A 20,757-nucleotide genomic window follows, 5' to 3' on the forward strand; every position below is an offset into this window, starting at 1 on the left:
GAGCTGTAGTGTAAATGGTAAAGTACCCGTCTAGCAAATGGAAATCCAACCAGAATACCACAAAAAAATATCACAAATTTACACATAAGATAGCTATAAGTCACCTGCAACTTAATGTCCCTTGTAGGGAGAAACAAACTAGTAACTAATAACTTCCACTCTTAACACAAAGAAGCTTAGGGACAGTGCCCAGGCCCTAAATTCAAGTCCTAAGGCTGGCTTTTGCTGATCCTGGGGCATTAACTCAGGGCCTGCCAGCATACTATCCCTGAACTTCTTTGTGCTCAAGGCTAGTGCTCTACCACTTGAGACACAGTGCCATTTCGGGCTTCTTTTGGGTTCACTGGAGCTAAGTGTTTCACAGAGTTTCCTTCCTGCCTGGGCTAACTTTGAACGGTGATCCTCAGATGTCAGTCTCCTTAGTAGTTAGGATTACAGGCGTGAGCCACGGGGCATCCAGTTTAGTGAATGTTTTACTGTAAATGGTTCTCGAAGTTGCAACAAGCAAACTTAAGAAGTATCTGATAATCTCTTTTGGTTGGTCATGGGGCTTGAACTCAGGGACTGGGTATATGCCTGAGCTTTTCCACTCAAGGATAGAACAACACTACCACTTTGAGCCACAGTGCCACTTCCAGAGATAGAGTTTCATGGCCTTTCCTACCTGGACTGGTTTTGTACTCTGATCCTTCGATCTCAGCCTCCCAAGTGGCTAGAAATACAGGGCATGAGCCACCAGTGCCCCACTGTCACATTTACTTTATCAGCCCCTTTCTACATGGTTTTCCTAAGCCATGTAAAAATTAGCCATGAGGTTCAGCTAGGATTACAGGCGTAAGCCACCAGTAGCCAGGTGCCTTTGATAATCTTGACCAGTTGTCTCCATACTCCCTTTCTTCTGCTACATCCACAGCTGGCCTCTCACAGAGAATTTGTGTGCCTGGCTCACAATGGCCCTTACTCTTGGTTGACCAGCTGCAGCTCTGGGTCAGGCACTCATCTAGGCAAAAGCTGATGAGGCCTCTGGACAAGGCACACTGGCAATAAAATACTGCCGCTCACAACCTGCTGGTCAAACTGGCCCAACAGAACCAGGAAATCAAGACTCTCAACATAAAATTTGATGTGGTAGGATGATCAAACTTTTTATTCCTTCCTGTGCCTATCATATTAACATAACTCATATCATAAAGATTATCACAATAAACAAAAAGTTCAGGGCTGGGGGCACTGTTCAAGTGGAAGAGTACTTGCCTAGCAACCATGAGGTCTAAGTTCGAATCCTAGTGCTGCCAAGTAATAGTATTAAAAATAAATGCCAAAGTTCAGATTTCAAGGATATCCAACCAAGTTGAAGCTACTATCACTGTCCAATTCCAGAATATGCTTAACTCCACTGTAGTCACTCCCAAATCTTCCTTCCCAACCTTGGTAGTCCACCCAGACCTACACTCTATGCATTCACTTATTTCATTTTCTTATATGGGAATTCAATTGCAAGAAACTGAGAAGCTACAATTTGAGAGACTGAACTGGGAGTCTATTAGAAAGTTGGCCATTTTCAGGTGGAATCCAGTCTCAAAGACCTGCAGCCCAGAATGTAGATTGCACAAAGCTTTAAGCCAAAAACCACATTTGGGTGGAGATCTAAGCCCAACAAAAGCATGGGGGGTGGGGGTGAGGGGTGTAATACATACACTGGCTCAGGCAGTAGTGTCAAGTTCAAACACCAGTACCGCCCCCCCCTTTATATGTGTGTGTGCGCGTGTGCGCGCACGTGTACACACACACACTCCCAGCTGTGATCACTCAGCCCCAAAACAAGGAGTTTTTAATGCACCTAGGAGGTCTCAGTCCCAGTCCCCCACAGCACCTGGGGGAAAGCCAAGTATAGCAGAGGCTCACCTGCCACAGGGCCAAAGCTGAGCCCATCAATGGTTCCTTGGCTCTCTTCACCAGGCAGAGTATATAAGATCAGAACCCACTAGAGCGGTGAGGGGGAAACAGTACTTGTCTCTCTGAAGGGACATCTGCTACTCAGCTCCTTTTGGAGAGAAGGCAGTCCCCTAGGGCCTAATTCTAGACTTTATAAACAATGTCGAAGCTCTTGAAATTTCCTCCATTCAAAATGACATGCACCTTTATCTTGGATTAAAGATCACACAGACACATAAAATCCATGGAAAAAAACCCTCTCGTTTATTTGATTAAACAAAAATAAAATAAGCTGCATAGGAACATTTTTAAAGTCCAAAGAGACACCAACTTTGTTTTAAGGCTGTGGTAGCTGATACAGCATCTCCTTGCCACCTTGTCCAGCCCTCTCTGTGGACCACAGCGATACATTCAGAAGCCTGTTAGCAAACACAGGAGTTTAAACACTTTTCCATTGGTTCTTCACCTGTTCATTGCCTGTCATGCCTGCGGCCTGCAATACTAACATACAAGGTTTAAAAGTAAAAACAAAACAGGAAGGGTCAGGGAGACAGGTGTGTATAATTAACAGAAACCCACTTCTGCCAAAAAGTTTGGGGAAATGCCCCACCTACCCACGGCAATGTGGGGTCCACACTGCCACAGCAATGCCCACTCACAATGGAGTGGTATGCAATGGCACCCCAACTGGGCTTGTAGTGAGCTTCCTGCAGCCCAGGAGGTATTCTGGTGGCACATAATCCTATTGATTTGCCTTGGAGAAATAACAGAAAATCAGAGGTTTGGTCAGTCTAATATCAAGCAACCTGCCTCTGTGACATGTTGCCAAATTCTGTATTTATTCTCTTTAAAAACAAAAACTGAGTCATATATTCTACACTTAAAGCATTTTTGCTGACCAGGCATGAGAGCTAATGGACAGTATTAAGCAAGATTCATTAAAAGGAAAAAAAATACAAACAACCCTCCCACCCACCCAACTACATGTAACATGCTAAACACCCCTTTTACCCACCCACCCCCGTCTGCATTGACGTTAGGGGAAAAGGAAAAAAACAAAAACAAAAACAACTTTCTTATGACCCTAAAAACAAGAAAATCCAATAAATGAGAAACATCTTCCTTTGAAGAAAGATAACTACAGACTGTTAGAAAGAGAACTATACCAGAACTGATGATTTCAAGAAAGTAAACACTTCCCTACACACGCCAACATTCTGCCAGTGTGCTGAGATAACCCTAAGAAAAACACTACCTGAGCTGGAAGTTAATACAATCATTAAAAGAGGTCTAAGACCGTGTGGAACACAACACTTTTAAAACCATTACTGGTTAAATGGAGATGGAAAAACATCTCACCAGGCTGGCTTTTTAACCCGTAAGATCAGTTTTTAAAATAGACATCCTTGAGGTATATTTCTTCAACCATGACAGTCATAAACCCAACTTAGGAGGACCATAACAGTGGTCTTCAGACCCTCTCATCCAATCACATCTGACATTTTACCAGGGAAGAAGACAGGAAGAGGGTCAATACAGTATATCCTGATAATGTGCTTCTTCAAATTTATCAAGTATTCAACAAACAAGGAACAAGAAAAATAAGGGGGAGGGAGGGAAACAACCCGTTCATGTCACCTTTGGTAGAAAAGGAAATCAAAACAAAAGAGCAACACATCTTTCTCCAGTCACTGCAGTGGAAACAGCTGAGTTTAGAAGGCTCTCAGTACAATCGCAAAGTCAAAGGGCCTCATTCCCTTCAAATACCTGATGTTTCAATTTGACCTCTAGGGTATTCCCCTAAAAAGTTCTCTTTGCAGACATTCAAATATAGATAAAATATTTTTCTCTTGAAGAGAAAAAGAGACCTAAAGGTCCTCATTTTTGCAGTTAAGTCCTATAATGGGTCAAATTAACCAGTAGTTTCATAATACTGAAAAATGTGGTAGATGGAGGTATGTATAATTCTATTGAGGGGAGGGGAAGGGGAGCCAGATTGGTTAAGAACTACTTGCATTTATTTTTAAAGGTTAATCTTTTCTCCTGAGAGACATCAGGTCCAGATTTATGAAAAGATCTGGTCTAGATCGAGAGGTAGCTTTCCCACTTCTGCCTACTCCCCACTAGATTACAACAATTCTTTTCAAGCTCTGTTTTTGCTAAAAGTGAGGTAGATAAGACTTTTATCACAAGTGAGGTAGAAACCAAACAAAGGCAATCAATGTGGACGGAGTGCTGTGCCTGTGCCCTGGCCCACAGGAAGCCAACGAGAAGCCAGAGAAAGCTGCAGGACTAGGAAGACCTGACCCTATGCAATCACTGTTGCATGAGTGTGACTTTTATACAGGCCCAGACTGTTGAAAACTCAGTAAGAGGGAGGTCCTAAATAAATACCCTAAGTACTTTTTGGCACCACTGGATTAAAAAAAAACAAAACAGAAACGGGGGAGGAAAAAAAAAAAAACCAAGCCTAAAACTTTGGCATATCTTTCACTATCTACCAGAACACAGCAATTCTGAGATCTTCCAAATAGGAAAACAACACATAACAAACAGAATTCTGCTGCTTCAAGCCTGAAAGATTTCTCTCCTGGAATTAAGCTTTGGCTTAAAACAGACTGAGGTCAACCCACCTCAAGCTATTCTCTCAAAGCTCCATCACAAAGTGTCTTCGTTCTGGCAACTTCTTTGGCCCAACACATAATTGAGAATCTGTTTGGGGTACCCTTCTATGTTTCCCAAATAAGTTAAACTTACAAGGGCATTGATTGAGGAGTTAGTAGTGCACTTGCGATTCAGCCCAGGCCGCTGGGCCCAGCTCACTCAGGGATCTCCTGGCAGCCTCAACAAAGCACAGGTGGAGACCAGATTTGCTCCAAACTGTACCAGGAAATCAATCTTTTGCTTCTTTGTTTTTAAAGACCACCCTTTCGAAATGTTAAGTAGGTGCCAACCTATGGACCATTTAGATTTATTTTAACATCTCAATAGCCAAACCTATATAGCCCTAATGCCAATGGGCACCTCAAAACACACACCGCTACCACCAGACCACTAGTTCTACATGGAAAACCACCATGCAATCATCATTCACTCCCTAGAAACATTTTCAGCTCTGCAGCCAAGGACTTTACTGTTTTCACCTTGTTGAAGACAATCCTCTTTGACCCAATTCTTACCCACCTCACAATGGGCGGGAGTAACACATTTGAATGCAGGTATTAGACCAGCCTTACACTGGAGAGCACCAAACTTTGGCCTTTATCATCTTGCTTTGTTTGGGAACATTCCACCTATACCAATAAACACTATCCAAAGTGCTTAGCACCAATCCCTAGGGGCCAGAAGTCAATGGTGGGCAACCGCAAACAGCTACTTGCTTTAAAAACAAGTTTCCCAAATGTGACTAATGTTTCTCAGATGCTAGTCACTCACCCTTCTGGGTGCAAAAAAGGTTAAGGGGAGCCCCACATTCGAGGATGCAGAGGCAGCATCTCTCACATACACAATTGCTCTAAGCCTGCATGCACACTGGTCCCTCTACTGATTATTAAAGACCTGACCTCATCATTGCAGCCATGGAGGTGAAACTTTGGCTTACAACCAAACCCACAGCAAAACGTTAAGGGTTTTTTGGTTTTTTTTTTTTCCTATCGCTGCTTACCAAGAATATTTCTCATTTACTTAACAGTATTCCCCCTACAGAAGGGGAAATTAGGAACCAAGGAGGGAAGACAACCCTGGGAAGAAAGTGGATTAAAAGAACAGAACATCAAAGTGGAAGAAATCTACTAAAAAAAACTTTGTCCAGCCACAACCAAACTTAGGATTCTGAGAATATTTTTTAATCAAGATCCATTTCTTCACTTAAAAACCAAAAGCAAAAAACTTAGAAGCGTGTAAAGGCAGTTGTCTGATATCTAAGGGTGACTTGCTGGCCAGTGAGGAGTAGGAAGAAAGTCACCTCTGAGTTACTCCACTCCTTACCAAAGAACTTGGAACACAGGGGCAAAATAAAAGGAATTGGGAACTGGAACTTAAGATCCTAAAAGAAAAGATGCTGTGAGGCTCTATCTACCCAGAAATCAGGAAGCTGGGGGGCAGTTTTGGGATCTCTGGTTGCATGGTTATGTGAGATGAGTTGGTCCCCGTTCCATTGTGGTCACTCAGAAAAGGAAGAAACTTTGAAACTTACAGAGCTAAAGCAAGAAACAAGGAAGGTCAAACTGGTAAACTAAATAAATGCCCACAAGATGGGGTAGATAAGTAATCTGATGATTTCAAGCAAGAGGTCTCCCTGGTATGCCACTGGAGTGCAGGAATGCCTCGTTTTCTGAGGACTGCTAATCCAGCATCTGCTCTTATTTTGGTATTGGGGGGAAGGAGGATATAGGAATATAGGACCTACTCGGGGCTCTAACAGGAATATAGGAGCTATTCGGGGTTCTAAAACAGACAATACTTAAAAGCATGAAGTTTGTACCCAAGCCCAGCTTACAGCAAACTAATCCTGTAAAGTGACAAATGCCAACCACCCCCTTAGTTGTGAGGTAGAATTCTGGCTTATACATTTTCATTCTTTGGTACCGAATAACAGGTTTAAGCAGAGGTATGATGTCCTACACATTTCAGGTTAGGATGATTTGGGTTCACAAATCCTTTACATTCAAAGCCTTGGGTAGGGGGTGGAGGTGGGGGGAGAGCTTCATGTTAATCATGAGGTACAACAGCACAACTCGGGTACAGGATCCTGCTCAGGGGACCCGAGCAGAGGGTATAGGAACATGCTGTTCCTACTTACTTAAGGTTCAAATATTCTATTTCCCTGAACTTCCAAAGCAGGAAAAAAAAAAAAAAAAATTTGTGCTTTTAAAACAAAAAGTTTATTCCTTAACCTACTGAGTCTTCTTAGAAAAAGCAATTCCTAGCATTGTAGTACATTCACTTCAGGGTCAGGTTCAGCCCTGCCCCACCTGAATAGTCAGTCCCTAGTTTTTTTTTGTTTTTTTTTTTGGGGGGGGGGGGGGGGGGGTGCCTTGCATCTTGAGTACCCTCTACTTGCTCTTGCAGCAAGTCAGTCCATGTCTGAAAACTCTCTCTCCAAGATGAGTTTCCTTCCTTCTACCTAACTCTTCATATCCAATAAGGTAAGAACACTTTTAAGAATACTTGTAATCAAGAGTCCTGAGCTACATCTATTACTTAGAAGTGTAAGAGGGGAGGGGAGAGACCTTTCTTGGGATGTGGTAAGTCATTTCCATTTCCAGCTTCACTACTGGGGTGCAAGATGGCTTTAAAACACACCACACACACACACACACACACACACACACACACACACACACACACTCTCCTCCCTTACAAAAAATAAAATTTAAACACCCTAAAATATAAATGGTCTGCTTTTCTTGGCTAGCAAGCCACAGCCACCTCTCCTAGGGATAAGAAAACTGAGGGAAGATGTTAGACACACTTGAGTTATTAATAAAAAAGAACAGGAAAGTCTTCTGTTGCAGCATTTAAAAAAAAAAAAATGAAAGAAAAGAAAAAGGACAATTTTCCCCAAAAGATCAAACCACACAACACAATCTAACCTCACAGGAATAATATTCTCAAAAACACAAATGCTCTATGAATTCAAATCCCACTTTTCCAAGTTTTAGTTTCTGTCTTTAGTAGTTTTTGTGTTTCCTTGGCTCAATCTACAGAATGCACTCACCACACACATCCAATGCCCTCGCTACCAGGCTTGTGCACACCTTGCCCGTGCGTTGAAGAGGGAATGTTAATATCACAGAGGAGGGAAGAGGGCCTGCTGGAGGACATGCAAAGATTCATGAGGTAGATAGAAATTATCATTTCACAGGCTCAATCCCTGCACAAAAGGTAAGTACATTCATCTGTAAAAAAATAAAGATGAGGTAGGACTTAAGTAATGTTGTACTTTTCTTGTTCTCTTTAAAAAAAAGAAAAAAAGAAAAAGAATCCCTGAGACTGCTTCTTCTTTGAAATTCAAACGGAGACCACACATACACACACACACACATACACACACAAACACAACCCAAACACAGAAACCCAGAAAGATGCGCTTAGAAAATGAGGATTCGATTGTTGCCAAAGTCTACCACGACAATCATGCCATCGGGAGTGACTGCGATGCCAGACGGGCGATCCATCTGCCCAAAGCCGCTGCCTTGAGCACCAAACTTGCACAAGAAGCTACCGTTGGCTTCAAACATCTGCACACGGTGGTTTCTGGAATCAGCCACAATGATACGCCCCTCCTGGTCCACGGCCACACCTTGTGGGCGCAAGAACTGCCCATTGCCAGTGCCCTCCGAGCCCAGAAAACGTGCGGATTGGCAGTCAGGGTGAATGACCAGGAGGCGGTGGTTGTTGAAGTCGGTGACCACCAGGTGACCTTCATGGTTGAAGGCCACACCCCGTGGGGAGTCAAAGTGCTTCCAGAGAGCCCCCTCGAAGCCATACTTATTCAAGAAAACCCCATCGGGCCCGAAGAGCTGGATGCGGTGATTCCGCGTATCTGACACGAGGATCTTTCCCTCAGAATTGACTGCCACATCCCAAGGGTAGTTGAACTGCCCGTTTTTGGTTCCTTTCTCACCAAACTTGAGGAGGAACTGACCCTCAAAGGTGAAGATCTGGATGCGATGATTGTCCTTGTCAGCCACCACGATCCTGCGTGAAGCATCACAGGCCACCCCAGCTGGTCGGTCGAACTGCCCAGGCCGGGAGCCCAGGGTGCCAAATTTGTGGTGGAAGGAGCCACAAGGCTTGAACACCTGGATGCGATTATTGCTGCGGTCGGCCACGATGATATAGCCTTCCTTATCCACACTCACTCCCCAAGGGCGGCAGAGCTTGCCATCACTGTCACCCTCACTGCCAAAGCTCAGGCCCGGCAGCCCGATGCCCACATAGCTGCGGCCAGACTTGACCACTACCTTAAAGGGGCTGTTCTCAATATGTTGGTTGCACAGGGTCACAGACACCAGGTGCTCACCTTCTAGCTGGGGCCGGTAGCTCACCAAGTAAGTCCCGTTCTGCTGATCACTCACCTCTGCTCCAAACAGATTGCCATCAGGACCCAAGACCACAGCTGACATTAGATCACCTCCTGAGAGGCGTGGCTCACCATCATGGTCATAACCAATGACAGTGAAGGAGGCCACCTTACCCTGGAGGGCCCGCTTGAGGCCATCACCAGTAGCCTTAGTAAGTGGGGCAAAGGCCCCACTGCTAACAAAGCCAAAGGACTTGATGGCAAGGTACAGTGTCTGGTCAGGGGGTGTGAACATGACCCGGTCATCTTCCTGGGGCTGCAGGAGGCTCCGCAGGGTCTTCAGCTCCTGCACCTGGGCTAGCATCCGGTCTCGAGCCAGCAGGACATCCAGTGCCCGACCTTCCTCCAGGACCTGCTGGACGGCACTGATGGTACTTTCCAGCTTGTTGAGGTTTTGCCGCAGCTTCTCCACCTGCAGGTACAGAGACTTGGCCTTCACCTGGCGGATCTTCTCTACCTGATGGAAAAGTTGAGAGAACACAGACTTAGGAGCAGAGAACGGAAACTCATCCATCCATCCAATCAGAAAGCTCTATACTGAGAGGCTAAGGGATGGCCACAAAAATGTGACCTGTACTCTTTTTTTTTTAATTGTAAAGATACTATACAGAGGGTTACAGTTACATGAGTAAGGTAATGAGTACACTTCCTATTGAGCATTGTTACTCCCTCCATTGTTTTCCCCCTACCATCCCTCCCCTCCCTACCTTCCCAGAGGTTTTTTTTTTTTTTTAAATTGTGATTAAGTGATTACATAATTTCCCGAATTTCACAGTCTTGTGGAATAATGATGCTCATTTAAAGTCACAAGTTCATTCTAACTTTCCTGGAGCAAATCGTCTATCACAGTCTACAACATATAACGGTGTACACGTTGTAACAGTGTACACATGTTATACACCATACATGATCAGCAGCATGGGGATATTTAGTAGTGGTTCGACCAGATGAGTGGGAGTTCTTTGTTTCTTAAGTCCTGTTAGTTTTGTCATATCACCTAACATTTTGGATTTAGCATCCACTTATCAGGGAGACCATGTACCGTTTGTCTCTTTGCTCTTGGCTTACCTCGCTCAACATGATTCCTTCTAGCTCCATCCATTTCCCTGCAAATGCCATTATTTTGTCATTTCTAATGGCTGCATAATATTCCATTGTATATAGATACCACAATTTTTGGATCCATTCATCTGTGGTGGGGCATCTAGGTTGTTTCCATATCCTAGCTATTGTAAACAGTGCTGCAATAAACATGGAGGTGCATGTGTCCTTGTATATTGGTTCCTGTTGTTCAGGGTAGATGCCTAGAAGTGGTATGACTGGGTCGTAAGGGAGGTCAATCTTTAGCTTTCTAAGGACCCTCCAAACTACTTTCCAAAGTGGTTGTATAAGTGTACATTCCCACCAGCAGTGTAATAGGGTTCCTCTTTCTCCACATCCCCTCCAGCATTTGTCGTTGGCTGATTTGTGGATGTGGGACATTCTGACTGGGGTGAGGTGGTATCTCAGGGTTGTCTTTATTTACATTTCCTTCACCACCAGGGATGATGAACATTTCCTCATGTGTTTCTTTGCCATTTTTATTTCTTCATTTGAGAAGTCCCTCTTTAGTTCCCTTGCCCATTTAGTAATTGGTTTGTTAGGTTTGGGAGGGATTAGTTTCTTGAGTTCCCTGTATATACAGGATGTTAACCCCTTGTCTGATATATTGCTGGTAAATATTTTTTCCCAATTAGTTGGTTGTCTTTCTAGCTTGGTTGCAATAGATTTAGCTGTGCAGAAACTTTTTATTTTAAGGTAGTCCCATTTGTTGAGTCTCTCTCCAATTTGCTGTGACCCTGGAACTCTGTTCAGGAAGTTCCTTCCTGTGCCTATTAGTTCAAGTGTGACTCTTAAAGAACAGCAATTTTTTTAAAATGGCATCTCTTATTCCAGTCCTGCCCTCCCACCCCCCCCCCCCCAAAAAAATGAGGAGAAATGGCTACTAAAACCACTGGAAGAATCCAGGCACTGGTGGTTCATGCCTGTAATCCCAGCTACTCAGGAGACTGAAGTCTGAGGATCACAGTCTAAAGCCAGTCCCTGCAGGAAGTCTGTGAGACTCTTATCTCCAATTAACCTCCAAAAAATCCAGAAGTGGAACTGTAGCTCAAAGTGGTAGAGTGCTAGCCTTGAGCAAAAAGCTTAAAGACAGTGCCCATGAACAATGCCAACCCCAAACAAACATAAAACCCACACTGATAAAATATACAGGACACTAAAGATTCACACACAGTGAATCTGAAGGAGGATACTGTTAGTAGAACACAAAGGCACAATGCCTCTGTGACTCTTGAAATCTGAGGGTCAAGGCCCAAAGCCAACCCAGGCAGGAAAGTCCAGGAGATTCTTATTTCCAAAAAGCAGGAAGTGGAGCTGTTACTCAAGTGGTAGAGTATCAGCTTTGAGTGAAAAACTAAGAGACAACACCCAGGCCCAGAGTTCAATTCCCAGTACTAGTATTCTCCAAATAAATAAAACTACTAGAAGAACTTTTTTTTTTTTTTGAGGGGGGGGGGGGGGGGGGTGTCCGGTCATGGGGCCTGAACTCTAGGCCTGGGCGCTGACCTTCAGCTCTTCACCTCAAGGATAGTGCTCTACCACTTGAGCCACAGCGCCACTTCCAGCTTTTTTCTTCTTGCTTATGTGGTGCTGAGGAATCGAACCCAGGGCCTCATGCATAAAGGCAAGTGCTCTACCACTGAGCCACCTTCCCAGCCCCTAGAAGAAACTTTTGATGACTGTGAACTGAGGCTTAACTACTGGTATGCTATCAAGATTGTGTGCTGATTGACAATCATATGGCTATGAAAGAGACTGTCTTTGTTCAGAGGAAATAAACAATACTCAGTGGTAAAGAGGTGGTGTTTCCAGATTTCTAGCTTACATTCAAGTTATAGCATATATATTTGGCACTTGGGACCTGCAAGTTCTACAGTCTTGAATTCAACCACTTGTGCTTAGGAAATATTTAGGAAATACCACTATGCCTATACAAAACGTGGAGACACTTCCACTGGTGCCTGGCACAGTTGTTATTTTTAATAGTTAATTATTACAATTACTGTAGGTTAGGAATTAAAGAGAAATGAAGGTCAAAGTTGTGCCAGGCATTATAGAAACAACAACCACCAACAGAAGACATGATTCTTGCTGATAACAGTGGCTTACTTTGTAGTCCTAGCTATTCAGGAGGCTGAGATCTGAGGATCATGGGTTAAAGGCAGCCCAGGCAGGAATGCCAGGAGATTCTTATCTCTTGCTAGTTTTGAGCAAAAAAAGCTCACAGACCACCTCTCCCCCCAAAGAAAGAAAGAAAGAGGGAGAGAGAGAGAGAGAAAGAAAGAGAGAGAAAGAAAGAGAGAAGATAGAAAGAAAGAGAAAGAGAGAAAGAGAGAGAAAGAAAGAAAGAAAGAAAGAAAGAAAGAAAGAAAGAAAGAAAGAAAGAAAGAAAGAAAGAAAGAAAGAAAGAAAGAAAGAAAGAAAGAAAGAAAGAAAGAAAGAAAGAAAGAAAGAGAGGCCAGGCACAGGTGGCTCACACCTGTAATCCTAACTACTCAGGAGGCTGAGATCTAAGGATCATGGTTCAAAAGCTAGCCTGGAAAGGAAAGTCTGTGAAACTCTTATCTCCAATAAACCACCAGAAAACTGGAAGTGGCGCTGTGGCTCAAGTGGTAGACCGCTAGCCTTGAGCTGAAGCCTTGAGCTGAAGAGCGCAGGGACAGCGCCCCAGGCCCAGAGTTCAAGCCTTATGACCAATGAAAGAAAAAAAGAAAGAAGTGGCTCTAATTCTAAATGATCTACCCACTGTGAGGGAACATTACCCAATTCACAGTTTTTGTAAAGGACCATGATTTCTCAATGTTCTCCTCATCTGAAAGCCAGTCTAAGTCACAGCAAAGGCACAGTGTTCTAGGGCTTAGATGCTAATCTCATCTTCCCTAGAGGAATGGTAATGATTTTGACCCATTCCTGTTTTATCTTCTGTTCACTGTGAAACCTTGGTATGTGTGAGCAGAAGGTTTGGGATGGGTTTATATAAAAGAACTCTTGAGCTTTTGGACCTATACCCCAGATCAAACCTTTACCTTTAATTCTAACCCATGAAACTAGGGAGCTGTAGCGACACTAGTAGTAAGATGGAGGGTATGCTGGAAACAAGAATGAAGAGGTATTTCCAGATACATAAAACTGAATAGCTTAGCAAGTTGAAAACTGAATCTAGACCCTCATAGTTTAATAATGTTCAATACCCAGAGGGGAAATGAAATGACATGATCACAAAGACACCTGGCAGAGCTGGCTGGGAAATTCTCATCTGAAACAGAAAACGTCAGAGAGGGAATGTCTGTTACAGGACAGGCAGCAAGGAACCATTCTAAAACATGAAAGGCTAGCTCTTTTTTCTTTTTTTTGGTCAGTTGTGGTGCTTGAACTCAAGGCCTGGGGGGTGCTGTCCTTGAGCTCTTTGAATCAAAGCTAGCACTTTGAGCCAAATCACCATGTCCAGTTTCCTGGTGGCTAAGTCTCATGGACTTTCCTGCCTGGGACTGGCTTCAAATCAAAATCCTCAGATCTCAGCCTCCTGAGTAACTAGGATTACAGGCATGAGCCACCATCACCCGTCTCCTTGAGGATGATTCCTTAGGTAAGAAAAAGCAACTTATTGTTAAAAGTGTGGATTGGTTCTTCTCCCAAACATACTTTCCTGAACACTTGATTTCCAGGTGTTCTCTGAAAGAGAAGCAACCATCTGAGAGAGGTGGGGCTGCTCACAGCGGGAGTATATATAGTTAAATACATACTTTGTGTGGAACCCCACACACAAAGGCCTTTTTCATCAGGAAATCCAGAAGAGCAAGTTTGGGGCAGAGCTCGCTACACAGCTCTCAGGTTGCAAGAAGCCTCTCCAGTTATAATTAACATTTGTGGGTGGCTTGAGATTGGCAGACCTTGGGGACATCTGACTGTTTGAAAACTATGCCATGCCCAACAAGGCACTCAAAAATAAATAAATAAAAATTAATTAATTAATTATATGTATGTATATATGTAAAATATATACTGCATTGAGTCTTGCTAACCTGCCTACACCACACACTGGCTGTTCTTCGCAAGAGAGAGAGAAGGGGGGAGAGAGAGAGAGGGAGAGAGAGAGAGGGCGCCTTCTCTAAGCAGCAGCCATGCGTGTGTTCAGAGAATGTAATTAGAATGAAAGCAGTGGTGTAGGGTCCTGGCCTGCTGGTAGACTTAACTCTCCAACTTCCTGAATGGGGATATAAAGTCAGAATAGCTGGGCTGCTGACTTGGGTGGGGTGGCAGACTTTCCAGCTGGTTTTTATCTAAACAACACACCAGTGTGTTCAGCACCCTTTCCTGCTCCAACAGGAAGACAGGGCATAAACTCATTGCCCTCACAAGTAGAAAACTGGCTTCCACAGGAGTCAGGAAGTGCAGCCAGCCAGGACACCAAAAATAAGGACGTTTCCTACAAGCCTGCCTTTCCTAACACAGTTTGATTGTTCTCCCTTCTTTCTGCCTCCTTTTGAGTGTGTGCAATAGAAAACCTGAGCCTCCTTCCAGTCTAGGCTACCCAAGTAGTTCAGAAAAGGCTCCCTGTTGCTTTATTGAGTGGAAAGCACTCCCAATATTCCAGGGGCGGCCTGAACAGCCCCTCCTACCCAGAGTCTTTCTGGGAAATTAGAAAATGCTCGGGACTTAAGAGCTTAGGTCAAGGATCTGAAACGAGGAAACCTGCTGGCATTTTCAGAAACACGCTGTGGGGTTGGGGAGCTGGGTGAGGAGGGCATGCTTCCATGTTACCTTCCACAGCAGCTCGCACTCCCGCTCCTCCAGGGCCTTCTTGTGCCTGGCAGTCACAGCTTTGACTTCTGACTGTACCACTTTCACCTTCATCTCCACCTGTTCTGCCACAGTCTGGGCCTGCTCGATGCTCAGCTGGAAAAGCAAAAACAGTGTTGAGGCTTTCACACCTTCAATCTGCAATCAGACCCCACAAGGCTCACATTCGTGCCACTTGGTCCAAACCTTCACAAGTGGATGCTGAAGGAGTTACTGGCAAAGGCTGGATTTCTTTGTATGAGAAGTGGCGCCTACAGAGTGAAATGTCAGACTATTAAAGAGATACTCTGAAACAGTGGAGCTAGTATGGCTGGGTGACTGCCCAATAATGGGACTGAGGATCAGTTTAAAACCTGCAACTCAGGGCACACAAACAATCTCCTCCCTTCCTAGAGAAAATCCTGCATGCCAATACATCCCTCCTGAGACAGTACCCCAACAGGTTGGTGGTTACCCCATCATACTCCTATCTAGTCAGCAGCAGCTTAACTTACCTGGACATACGCCAACAGCCAGTACACCTGGGAGTACCACTTGATCTACTAAGAAACTGGACCCTATGATTAGACCCATCCACACACCACCACAAAGACTACACCCTATACTAATAGATTGAATAAATCAGTTTAATCAGGCATATTATCATTCATAAAAAATTAATCCAGACAAGGCCCCATGTTACCATTAATGTTACATGATGTGTCTTGTAAAACCACAAGGATTTGTTTTAGATACTAAGGTACTAACTAGGGAATTCTGATCTACTGGCTAGTGGAACAACTTATTTTAGAGTAGATGATCACAACTAGGACACAGGCTAGGAAATCAAGAAGATACGCAATTAGTGTTTGCCTTGGACTGAAGGGGTCCCTGGAATGTGGAACTATCAATGATAAAACCCAAAAACAGTCCTGGGCTCATGAGCTGTTTGTGGAGTCAGGTAATTCAGGTTCAAATACAGCTCCTACTAGCTAAAGGCTTTTTTGCACATGGTCCTAATCTTTTCCATCTTGGGTAAGAGCCAATGTGAAGGAAAGGCAAGAAAATAGAAAGCAGGAGCTGAACACAGCTCATAGCACAGAATAAAGCATGCTGTTAGTAAGAGTCTTGGTTGACAAACACAGCTGGAACTCAACCACTGTCTGGCCTGTTTAGTGGGTGTCACACCAAGATGGATCATATACCTGGCTAGGCCAAAGTCACAATGGTTCCCTTACTCTGTATATAAATTGTGCTAATGTACATGTAACCAATTTTACCATTAGGAACATTTTGTACGTTCAGTAGGCAACCAGCTGGGCACTGGTGGCTCATGCCTGTAATCCTAGCTATTCAGGAAGCTGAGATCTGAGGATCACAGTTCAAACCCAGCCCAAGCAGGAACGTCCTAACCACCAGAAAACCAGAAGTAGAGCTGTAGACCGGAAGTGGTAGAGCACTTGCCTTAAACAGAAAAGCTCAGGGACAGTACCCAGGCCAAGTTCAAGCTCCATGTCCAACCTCCCCTCCTCCCTGCCTTCTCCACCCCTACCACCAAAAAAATAAAAAATACTAGGCAACCAACACCAGTATCTCCCTCCATAACTAGCAGTCGTAGTCAGATACTCTTTAATTCCATCTGTCAAATTTACCAAGTCTTTTCTGGTTATTTGATATAACATTTAAAAACAAACATGCATACATACAATAGATGAGGTGTCTTAATTTATGGACACTCTTCCAGCCCAGTATTATTAAGCTTTGAATTGCTGTGTCAGCTCTGTGGGAGGTAAGGGCGCCCTTACCTCTCTACGTATGTCATGTCCAAAGAGCAGTTCTTGGCCGCCCCCGCCCCCCGCCCCTCACAGTGCTACCTTTCTAAACTCTCTGCCCCAAAATCCTCCCCCCCTCAATTCTGAGGTCCAGCTCAGACACAACCTCCTTTTTGAACTAGAATGACCCATTTCTGCTCCATTTCAAACCAAGTAGGAATTAAGTACACAGCTCATGCTACTAGAGTCCGTGGGGGTTAACAAATCATTCTACAGGAAGAACTTACAAAGTTTCTATTTGCATATGCTGTTGACCATAATAAGCACATTTACATTAGGTAGCTGTACTAGGTTCAATGCACTCCTCAAAATACAGGCACACCTCCAAGTGTAACCTGCTTTGGAAATGCAGCCTTTGTAGATGAGGTTACACTAGATTGGGGAAAGTTCTAAATCCAATGACGTGTGTCCACAGAAGGCAATATAAAGACACAGAGGAGTAAGACAGAGGCAGAATTTTTGGTTAATTCCTAGGTATTTTATTCTTTGTGGGGCTATTACGAATGGAGTTGCTTTCCTGATTTCAGCCACACTTTTCTCATTGTTGGCATACAGAAAAGCCATTGATTTTTGAGGGTTAATTTTATACCCTGCTACTTTGCCAAAGTTTTGAATCAGCTTGAGTAATTTGGGAGTGGAGTCCGTGGGATTCTTTAAATACAAGATCATGTCATCTGCAAAGAGGGAGAATTTTACTTATCTTTCCCTATTTGGATCCCTTTTATGTTTTACCTTGTCTAATTGCTGTAGCTAGGCATTCTAATGCTACATTGAAGAGACGTGGAGAGAGTGGACATCCTTGTCTCGTTCCTGAGTTAAGAGGAAATGGCTTTAGTTTTTCACCGTTAAGTATAATGCTGGCTATAGGTTTGTCATATATAGCCTTTATTGTATTGAGGAATTTTCCATAGATTCCTAATTTTTCCATAACCTTCATCATAAACGGGCGTTGGATCTTGTCAAATGTTTTTTCTACATCTATTGAGATAACCATGTGGTTCTTATCCTTGCTCTTGTTGATGTGTTCAACCACTTTGGAAAGTAGTATGGAGGTTACTCAAAAGACTCCACATAGAGCTCCCCTATAACCCAGCAATCCCACTTTTGGGCATTTACCCAAATGATCACAAACAAGACCACACTAAAGCTACCAGCACAACTATGTTTATTGCAGCATTATTTACCATAGCTAAGATATGGAACCAACCCAGATGCCCCTCAGTAGATGAATGGATCAAGAAAATGTGGTATATATACACAATGGAATTCTATGTCTCCATCAGAAAGAATGACATTGCCCCATTTGTTAGGAAATGGAAAGACTTGGAAAAAATTATATGACATGAAGTAAGCCAGGCCCAAAGAAACATAGTTCCCATGGTTTCCCTTATTTGTCTGAGACAAGCAGAAAAGGTCAGATAAGCTGATGTTAGGTGAAATGAACCCCAAATTAAGTATTCAAATGTTTTTTCTTTCATGCTATTGTTTCTAACATATTTATAAGATAATTTCTTTGTTGCTTTGTATGTCCCTCCCCCACGGTATAACCCCTGCTCTCACTCTATTTGATGTTGGTATAATTTGTGGAAGGGAAGGGCAAAAACAAATCGTTTAAATAGGGATACAGGTGGACCCATTGCAACAATGAGATGTACAAGTCGTTATGTCGAAAAACGAACTTTACAACTTTGGGGGAAGAGGGGGTAAGAGAGGGGGAAGGCAGGGGGGAGAGGAGAGGGGGAGATGGGAAAGGATGGGAAGGGGAAAAAAGGAGGAGGCAACAATGCTTGATAAGAAATGTACTCTTGCGGCTGGGAAGTTGGCTCAGTGGTAGAGCGCTCACCTTGCATACTTAAGGCCCTGGGTTCCATTCCTCAGCACCACATAAGCAGAAAAAAAAGCCCGAAGTGGCGCTGTGGCTCAAGTGGTAGAGTGCTAGCCTTGAGCTGAGGGACAGCGCCCAGGCCAAGAGTTCAAGCCCCACGACCAGACACCCCCCCCAAAAGAAAGAAATGTACTCTTGCCCCAGAAGGCCGACTCTTCTCGTGTATATGCAAATAAACTGTTACTCACTTGTCCCATCCAAAAAAAAAAAAAAAAAAAAGAAATGTACTCATTATTGTGCCCATGTAATTGTAACCCCCCCCCCCCCAAAAAGACAGAGGCAGAAATTAGTAGTGATACAGGTGCACACAATTCTGCCAGCAATTCCTACAAGTGGGGAAGAGGAAAAGAAAGGTCCTTCCAGCACCAGTTTTCTGGTGGCTAATTGGTTAATTAACCAGGGTAATTTCCTGCCTGGGCTGGTTTGTTTGTTTGTTGGTCGGTCATGGGGGCTTGAACTCTGGGCTTGGCACTGTCCCTGCGCTCTTCAGCTCAAGGTGAGTGCTCTAGAACCTCTTGAGCCACAGCACCACTTCCAGTTTTGAGTAATTTATTGGAGAAAAGAGTCTCACAGACTTTCCTGCCTGGGCCGACTTTGAACCATGATCCTCAGATCTCAGCCTACTGAGTAGCCAGGATTATAGGCATGAGCCACCAGCGCCCAGCCCTAGGCTGGTTTTGAACCATGACCCTCAGATCTCAGACTCCGAATAGCTAGGACTATAGGTATGAGCCACCAGAGATGGGCTCGTGTTGTTTTATGCTACCTGTTTGTTACAACAGACCTAAGTAAGACCATAGTAAGAAACCAATAAACTTAAGCAGACAGGTTCATTTTATCTTTCAGTCAGACCCAAAAGATAAAAATTAAATGAACAATCAAATTAAATGACACGTTTGAACACCTCATGCCATTAGGATTCATGACTGGGGAGGGGGGGTTGAAATCACAAGATACTTTACAGAGATAACTTTACAGAGATAAATTACAGATAATTTACAGACTTTAACTTAAACATGTATGAGAGAAGCCTAGGGCACAGAGCACACCAAGGATTGGACTAGAGACCAAGGAGGATCACCTCAGCTTGGGTTGGGAGGACCAGGAGAAGGAAGTCCTGCCACAAGAACCCAAAAGGTTCTGGAGTGTGTCTGCTGCCAGACCAGAAAATAACTACGATTGAGCCAGGAGCTAGTGGCTCATGCTTGGAATCCTAGATACACAGGAAAACTGAGATCTAGGAGTCACAGTTCAAAGCCAGCCTAACCACCAAAAAAGCCAGAAGTGGCCTGTGGCTCACATGGTAGAACACTGCCTTGAGCAAAAAAGCTCAGGGACAGCACCCAAGCCCTGGGTTCAAACCCCAAGCCCAACAACCTACCAAATATATGAAGTTGGGCTTTTCCTGTTACTGTCAATAAAAACTTAATGTGCTAAATTACGGTAATTAAGAAAAATATTAATAATAATCGAGAAGTTATTCCTGACCTTTCATCAATACTCCCAGAAAATTAGTGCACCTTATAAAACTTGACCAATGTTACAATCTCAGGAAGAGACAAAATGAAAACAACGCAATATTCAAAAGGGCAGTAACAGCAGAGCACAGCCCGTCCCGGAAGAGCCTTAAAACAGTGGAGGGTGCCATCCTCTCTCTTGCCTGGAGGTGCCTTTCCATGCTCATCCAGGGTGGGTGATCTTTATCAGATATCTTGAATTAATTCAACAACTTATATACAAGGCTCCTCCTAGAACTGGGATTGTCAAGAGAAGCTATCAGCCACAGTTACACTGTCTTGACAGGTTTAATTTAAAAGATAAAAACCAGACAAACAAGAGGGAAGTAAACCTTTAATAAGTACATCCTTTCCCATTCATGACAAGTAAACAAACTAATCTTGAAAATAAGCAATCAGGATATCAAGGAAATAAAGCATCACAGGCAAAAGCACCTCAGTAGGGGTCAGGACATGCAGGCTGTATTGCAGAGAAGGGCCTACCACCAACACATCCATAAAAGCATCATCACTGGTATGATTCAGATCAAAATGACCAGGAAAAGGCCAACAATCTACAGTTAGTTGGGCCCAGAGAAAGTGGACAGATTTCCTTAAAAGATTTCTTTCCTGGAGGGAAAT

General features: G+C 43.7%; 1 protein-coding gene across 1 annotated transcript in view; it reads right to left on the minus strand.

Annotated features, from left to right (window-relative positions):
• Nucleotides 1–8,027: 8,027 nt before the first annotated feature.
• Trim71 (tripartite motif containing 71) overlaps nt 8,028–20,757 on the minus strand; it is a 69,035-nt gene continuing 56,305 nt past the window's right edge. Inside the window, exons 3-4 of the mRNA XM_042666559.1 lie at nt 14,885–15,019; nt 8,028–9,479 (exon numbers count right to left, since the gene is read on the minus strand). Of these exons, the coding sequence (XP_042522493.1) occupies nt 8,028–9,479; nt 14,885–15,019 (1,587 nt within the window). The remainder of the gene's footprint in view (nt 9,480–14,884; nt 15,020–20,757) is intronic.

The sequence above is a fragment of the Dipodomys spectabilis genome, unplaced genomic scaffold (assembly GCF_019054845.1).
Source record: "Dipodomys spectabilis isolate Male_0828 unplaced genomic scaffold, ASM1905484v1 ptg000365l, whole genome shotgun sequence".
Lineage (NCBI taxonomy): Eukaryota > Metazoa > Chordata > Mammalia > Rodentia > Heteromyidae > Dipodomys > Dipodomys spectabilis.